The following is an 8,048-nucleotide window of genomic DNA, read 5'->3' on the forward strand; positions in this document are numbered from 1 at the left end:
ACAACTAACAACAGAAAGAGAGAGATAAGAGATTAGGAAGAGAGAACATCTAGGTTGGTGGATTGTAGAAGCGAGGAATTGCTGATTTTCTTCATTTGTTTTATAATGATTATGGAGCTCCTGTATGATAGAATACCTTGTAGATTTTGCTTGATTGTTGTATGATATAAACAATTATAGAGTCAAAAATCTCACTTCTTTTTTTGGGTTCAGTGTATAATATGAGATGTGAAATGGTACTTGCTAGTGCTAGTCTTACAAAGAAGAGCATGGCTTTGGTTCGAAGTGGCCCACTTCCACTTCTTGGACTACGTTAAGTACGAAGCGGGGGTGTGCTCAAATGTGGCCCGAGCTTCATATCTGCTTTTTCGAACAAAATTTTCAAATTACTTTTCACTAGACTAAACGATTTTTTAAGTTTTCGAGAAAAAGAACAGATACTACTGTATTTATAAAGAAGAGAAGAGAAAAGCGGAGGTTAAAATTTTTTATTTATGAAGAGTAAGAGTGTCTTTATCCGTGATCAGTCAACACACAAATGCAACACATATCGACGAACATATCAGAAACAAGGAAATTACTAATATATACTATATAGATAATAAAAAAAAAACTATAGGATAAATTTTCTTCTTCTTCAAAAGTAAAATAAAAATATATATATATATATATATATCATTAGGAAATTAGCTTGAGTGTTTTATGCAGTAAATACTACAGACTCTAAAGAGGAAGCTGATAATTAAGACAAGGCAAGAAATAGTCAAAGACCAAGAGAGTGCATGACATTGGTCCATATTTCTAAAAATGTAGTCATTAGGAATTTAATCTTTCATCTTCAATCTATTCATTGAACCTGATCGAGGTGGATTTAATTTATCAAGAGTTGAATTGCTTCATTATCATGCTTCAAGATAGCTCTTTGGAACATGAAGTCTCCAGTGTTTTTTGGGCTATAGTTTTGCCTTTCTTAGACGAAAAACCTTATATTTTCTTTTCATTACCCTCAGAAGAGGCTATTAATTATAGTTATTAAATCATGTTGAGCATGCAGTAGTTACTATTAATTGTACATGATCAGTGACGCAAGTCATTTACTTTCTTCAACTATCGACAAATATATTTAACATTACGTGACTTACGTCTCAAAGTCAAAATAAAAACGACAAATATCTACTGGTCACGAGAGTTCTAACTCGTCATGCAACTACCATAACCTCGAACGCATGCTTGCATCTTCAAACATGTTGATTGTTTGAGTAAAAAATTCAAGGAGAATAGTAGACTTTTTATTAATTACAAAATATTTAACGTTATCTCCGAAAGTCAAAATAAAAACGACAAATATCTATGATGTATGAATTGTATTAAAATATTTAATGGTCGCGAGAGTTCTAACTCGTCATGCAACTACCATAACCTCGAAAACGTGCATTTTAAAACTCGTCTTCGATCTCATTCATATCGACATTATTTCTCTCTTTCGATTAATTAGCTAGATAAACTTGCATCACAACTCAACGTATTGATCGGTTATCCATTATTACTCTGGATAGACTTATTTATGTATATATATGTTTCGCTTAGAAGAAAATGCAGCCATCCTGAAAGCTTATTATTACCGGATCAATATGATCATGTTGATGATCAGCTTCTAGAATCTAGACAAAGGATCCCTTCCAGATGTTTCTTCAACATAGTTGATCCAATGGCTAGGATTTGCTCCCTGATCACCTCCGATCCCAGTACCAAATATATACCTAGCCCCAATATCAGCCACGTCCAGTCCCTTCCCGATTGGCACAAAAGATGAGTTCACGACACGTGTCCCTCTCCTGAGCATTCCATTCCAATTGAAGCTAGGAAAAATCGCGTCACTAGTTCTCTTGCATACCAAAACGGCACCGTTCTGGCCAAACTTGGCAAACCTCAAAGCCCTAATGTTGAATCTGCTGCTTCCGTCGTTCACCACCATAAATTCAACTCCGTCTAAACTCTCCATCGCCTCTTGTGGGTCTGGCCCCGCGACGATAACTTCAACCGTCGGAGAATTTATAATGCTTACTTCCCTAATGCCGGTGAGGTAGGCTGATCTGGACCGTTCGTCAGGGACGATGCAAACGTGTCGGCTCCCTGCTGCATGGCGAGCGCCAATGATCAGGCCGATGCTGTTTGCTATGGGGCTTTTGTCCGACCATGTTTCTACGATGAGTTTCGCGTTCAAGCCGGCTGCCTGAGCCGAGAGATACTCGGCTGCGCCAATCCATGGTTGGATATCCTTACACTGTAAAGATATTAAAACTATATAATTAATAGTTGAAGACAATTAGAAACAAATATCATTTTAAAAAGAGAGAAGAGAAGAGAAGATGGTTTGCTAATATAATTAATTACTGCTCTAACAGTGTCGTGATAAGCATTTGAAGCACTTTCAGGTGACCAAACAAGCCTCATCTCGATCCTTTTTTTTCTTTATGAGAATGGCTTTGATAATTTGTTTTGTGCTTCTTGAGTGAAGAACCACTACTATAAATAGAGAGGGGGAATGGATGATGTCATGCTTTTGGTCAAAGCGTTGACATTTGATCTTGACTTGGAATGAAAACTATACTATAAAAGTTTGTTGCACACTATATATGATCATTTTTATTTTTTTCTTAATCGTAAACCTTTTCCTCCTCGTTATACTTGATGATTAAGTTTAGATGAAAAAAATTAGAACCAACAATTTATAAACACGGTTGCAAAATCGACTACAAATTATCTCATCGATCAAAATCATCCGCTTTAGTTCAATTCTTTTAGATCTGCAAATAAAATGAACCGAATGAAATTATTTTATTTTATGGTTTATACTAATGGCTTTCATTCGAAAAAGGAAAATGAAGCCTTAATATGTTACATATAGTAATTTATTGGGTTTGGGCCTAGAGGCCTTTAAAACAAATTTAAAAAAAAATAGAAAGATGAGGAAGCCTCTCTATATCAGAGCCAGGTTTCGATCCTGGGACCTGTGGGTTATGGGCCCACCACGCTTCCGCTGCGCCACTCTGATTGTTAATAAATGACTATATTTTTTTTTTATTTGTTGTCAGAACAGTTCTATACAGGCCATAATTGTAACTTATGGTCCGGCCTAATTGTAACTAGATATGGTCAAATTTCTGGATTGACCCAAACCGAAACCGGACAGGCCAAACCCGGACTGAACCGGTCAAACCCGGCCAGAGTTAAAACCCGAACCGGACCGGTAAAAGTTACCTCAATGTGTAACTGGATGAGGATAACTGACAGCTAGAGGGAATCAAAGGAAGATAAAATACCAGACGAAGAAGACAAGAAAGTTTCACGAGGATCAAACAAACAGTTTAAAGAACACAAAAGAACACTAGTCTGGGTTTGTTTAGTTAACATCTACATCTACTAGTTAACAGTTTACATAGAATTGCATTATTTGAGATTTTTTTTTTCTCCAGTCAAATCACTCTCTTCAAGTACGTTGCTTAGTTTTTATATGTAAAATATAGTAAAAAGGACAAGTGACAACGTTTGTGTTTGGCTTTTGGTGCTAAATGAGAGCGCCATGTTTGTCGCTCGTCTCGTCGGGACCACTTTTGTTCACATGCCAACTCGACCAAGCTTTTTAATTCAGGATTTTGTCATGTCACGTGTTACATTTGGAGAATTTTATAAGTATTTTTGTGTTGAGAATCTTTTTTGAATTGCTAACAAAACTGCAACAAGTGATAAACTTCGATCATGGAAAACGAGAGATCAAGGAAGATTGAACAGAACAATGTGAGTGAGTGAGTTATTGATTGATTCCATAAGAGAATAGATTAAATTCAATAACAACAATTTACTAGACTTTTCTAGATTAAGTTACAAAGGATCACTACTTCTAAGTTCTAACATGCACAACAAATTCAGCACTTAAAAAACAAGTTAGTTCAACAACTGAGTGCTTCTCCTCAGCATTGTCACAAAAGCCTCTTAATCTGTTGACGGATAATTGAGGCCGAATTTGATGCCATTCGTTCACGAATTAACTAACAAGCTGTTAAACAATTTAATTCTAGAATCAAATTCTCCATACTAGGCCTTTGTGCAGGAGATTCGTGCGTGCAGCGAAGCGCAATTCTCCAAAGTTTACTAGCCTCGGCTTCTGAGTACTTCCCCTCAAGATTCGGGTCAATAAAATCTTGCACTCTGAATGTCTCCGCCGGCGAGCGAATTGACCGACTAATTATTTTACTTTTTCCTGTGAGGATTTGAAGTATTATCATACCGAATGCATAGATATCGCTCTTTTCGTAAAACGGCCGGTAGTAGTGTACTCGGGAGCGAGGTATCCCATGGCAGCACTGGTTTTGATCATGCAGAACACAATATCGTCGGCAAGTAGTTTGTGCAGACCGGAGTTAGAAAGCACAGGATTATACCAGTAGTCGACAAATATTTTCTCAGCTGATATGTTTTGATGTACAATGGTTGTTTTACTCCCTTTCCCTCTTCCCTTGCTTCCGTGTAAAAATGCAATACCTGGATAAACAGGGCATATTATGAATAAGAATAGAAGTATTTTGTGAAAAATGTATTTTTGGAAATGAAAGATTAGAGTAATTTAATTACCCTTGGAAATTCCATTTATGATTGAAACCCTGGTGGACCATTCAAGAATTTTCTCCTTGTTTTCTTCTACGTCAAGGTACTGCAGCAGGTTACCATTTGGGATGAAATCGTAAATGAGGGAAACACTCTCCTCTTCCTTTCGAGCAGCAAAATCCTTTCAATCTCACGAGATTTTCATGCTTCAATGAAGTCAACATCTTCAAGCCTTTAAGAAACTTGGCTTCATCAGACTTACAGCTTGTTTTCGGGATGCACTTTATTGCAACAACCGAGCCATCTCTCAGAATCCCTTTATATACTGCAGAAGAGTTGCTCTTTCCCAACAGATTTGCATCCGAAAAGCACTGAGTTGCACGTTCCACCTCTTCTAAGTTGAACATGAAGCTCTCAAGAACTTCTTGCGAAAATCCACTTCCAGTCCGACCTTTGCCAACGGGGTCCCACCCATTTGAATACTCTAGGCTGATGAGGGGAGAACCACTCTTCCTCACAACCTCCTTCGGCTGGTCGATACTAAGCCGACCATCGGACTGTGTTGAAAGAGCTCCCGATTTTCTGTTTTCTGCGCCGGTACAATGAGAAGGCAAAGAGACCAATTCCAGCTAAAGTGACGAAAACTCCAATTGCTGCAAATATTACACCATTCTGAGGATACTTAAAGTTTGTAGGTTGAGAATTATTAGGCTTGTTTAGAACTGCCGACTCGGGAATGTCCTTTCCAGTAGGTTTGAAGGGCTCTGGTCTATTCACATTTGGCTGATTAGAATCACTACAAGCACTTAACTTGGAAAACCCAATCCCACACAATCCTCGATTGTTTTCATACTGGAATCCATCTTTCAATCTCTTCAAAACTATTTCATGAAATAAAACTGTGTGTTAAAAACTTTCATTACATTATAACAAAGAGCTAGCATATAGAAATACATTGAAGTATATATGGGAGAGGAAATGTTCACCTGTAGGTACCATCCCCGTTAGAGTATTATTGCGAATATCCAGAACTTGTAACATTGGAGCATTGGCCACTATCAACGGAACTGGACCAAAGAGGCCATTAAAGCTCAAATCTAACCTCCTTAATGATGGCAAATCCCCCAAACTTGCAGGAATTGTACCAGTCAGTTGATTATATTGCAAAGCAAGAACACTCAGCTTATTTAGAGACCCTAACTGAGTAGGTACACTGCCACTCAGCTTATTGTAACATAGCTGCAATACTGTTAAACAAAGATACAGTTTTAGCTGACTTTTTATAACACTCAAAACAAGAATGCAGAAATGTTTGCCTGAAAAGGAAAAATTCAAATACTAAAATAAAAGGCAGATATTAAATGAAGCATATTTAAGATGCAAACAAGCCTCTAACCGGCATTTAAAGCTTCCCTTAAACCGGACAATGTTGATTAAAAAAATATTACCAATCATTACAAATCCAACACTAATGAACAAATTCAATTTCTTTTCCTAACTGGGTATAATAAAGGTTGAATCTTTATTGACATTAATTATGGGAAATCAAAGGAAATAAGGAACCAAACCTTGAATATTAGTCATGTTACCAATCTGAGGAGGAATACTTCCAGAGAGATTGTTCACATTGAGGTACAAGTCACTAAGCAGAGCCAATCCAGAAATCTCAGCTGGTATTTCTCCATTCAATGAATTGAAATGAAGGTACAACCCGGTCAAGCTCTTGAGTCCACCTATAGCTGCCGGTAACTGGCCGGAGAGACCCTTTCCTTGGAGAGAAATGTTTGCCACGTGTCCAGTCTCATCGCATGCCACGCCATCAAAGGAATGGATGCTACATGGATCACCGTCAGGTGTCCATGAAGTCAAGAGCCTCCCATTTGGGTCCAATGAAGACTTGATTAGGAGGAGAAGGTCTAGTTCAGTTGGTAAAGAGAAGGTTGCTGAGAAAAGAAGAGGAAGGAAAATGAGGAGGTGGGAAAGCATGCTTGTTTGGATTGTGAGAAAGTGATGAGAACAAAAAAAGAAAGTTATAGATTTGAATTTTTCTAGTTTGTCTCCAAGTGAAGGAAAGATGAGAAAAACTGAATCTTTGAATCTAGAGAGAGAGATATGGAAATGTTGTGTTGTGCTGTGTGGAAGCAAAGCAAAGCACAGCGAAGCAAAGTCAAGTCAAATATGAAGAGAGTATTTGTTCTGAGCATTTTACAAAGCATTCTCCAAGTACAAACAAGACGAAGTATAGAGAGAGTTTAAAATTTCTTTATTTAAACTAGGCTTTTCACATGGTTATTCTAACAGTTACCAAAAATTTCACTTTATAGATTACAGAGATTCTCTGTTCCTGCTTTAAAATTTTCCTTTTAATAATACATAAATATAAAAAATATTTAGGATCTTTTTTTTTTCCATTTATTCATTTTGATTCATTTTAATTTAAAATATAATTTAATTCACATCGATTAATCATAATTAAATATATTATATTTTATATTATTAGTATATATTTAAAATATATAATATGTATTCAACCACACACATCAATTATTCATTTTTTATTTTATTTATAATTTTTTCGTATTATTATAATATATATTTAATTATACCTCAAATCATCAACTAACTCATTCAATCAATCAAAATCACATTCAATCATCGAAAATCACAATCAAATATAATAAAATAATAACGAAGAAAAATAGACCCTTAAAATTTTGTAAACTAGAAAATTGTAATTTCACAAAAAATTATGACCAAGTTTTTAAATTGGAAAAAAGAAAAAGGGTTGTGAATGACTTTTGTTATGAAATCTCAATTTAGCTATGATAATCATAATAGAAACCTTTTTTAACTAGATTTGGTGGATCTAGTCTAGTCGGTAACTGGTGCACCCTGAATTAGGATTATTTTCATCCTGGGAAATGATGACGTGTAATGTTGACTGTACATCTGAGTGGGTACAGTAGGAAAATTTTGAAAAAAAGAGGGCCCAAGACTGTATGGAAGTCCATATTGATCATCAATCATCGCCATATTTAAGACAAGGTGGAACCCACAAACTGCCAAACTCTCAAAGAAAGAACACACCTCTCCAAAGTGAAACAAATACCGTGGGTCCTCCCTCTGGAGAAAACAACCCAACACTCCAATACGGGCTAGCTCGATCGAGGGTTCTACGATGTAGCGGTATATGATTAGATCCAATATTCATGATCCTTGTCTATCGCGAGGTTTTTCATGTTTCAGAAAATATAATATTCTCAATTAGTCGATTTTTCAATATAATAAATGTGGCTTATTATATAAGAAAATCGATAAATAATTAAAAACGAAATTTGTATTATTTTTAATTAGAATTTCTTAGGAATGAATAATTTTCAAAGGTGCGTGCATGGTTATAAAGCCAAACTTTTTCCAGTTCCATTAATTTTGAAAAGGAAAAA

General features: G+C 36.1%; 1 protein-coding gene, 1 non-coding gene and 1 pseudogene across 2 annotated transcripts; all 3 read right to left on the bottom strand.

Moving 5' to 3' along the window:
- Positions 1–1,654: 1,654 nt before the first annotated feature.
- Positions 1,655–2,454, bottom strand: LOC139884204 (uncharacterized). The gene is made up of 2 exons (XM_071868272.1): positions 2,395–2,454; positions 1,655–2,284 (listed from the first exon to the last, which is right to left on the bottom strand). Exons 1-2 carry the CDS (start codon positions 2,452–2,454, stop codon positions 1,655–1,657), a joined length of 690 nt encoding a protein of 229 aa, XP_071724373.1.
- A 529-nt stretch (positions 2,455–2,983) lies between these two features.
- TRNAM-CAU (transfer RNA methionine (anticodon CAU)) lies at positions 2,984–3,055 on the bottom strand. The gene has a single exon. It is a non-coding gene; the product is annotated as a tRNA-Met (tRNA).
- A 994-nt stretch (positions 3,056–4,049) lies between these two features.
- LOC139884205 (probable receptor-like serine/threonine-protein kinase At4g34500) lies at positions 4,050–6,591 on the bottom strand (annotated as a pseudogene).
- Between the last annotated feature and the right edge of the window lie 1,457 nt (positions 6,592–8,048).

The sequence above is a fragment of the Rutidosis leptorrhynchoides genome, unplaced genomic scaffold (assembly GCF_046630445.1).
Source record: "Rutidosis leptorrhynchoides isolate AG116_Rl617_1_P2 unplaced genomic scaffold, CSIRO_AGI_Rlap_v1 contig519, whole genome shotgun sequence".
Classification (NCBI taxonomy): Eukaryota; Viridiplantae; Streptophyta; class Magnoliopsida; order Asterales; family Asteraceae; genus Rutidosis; species Rutidosis leptorrhynchoides.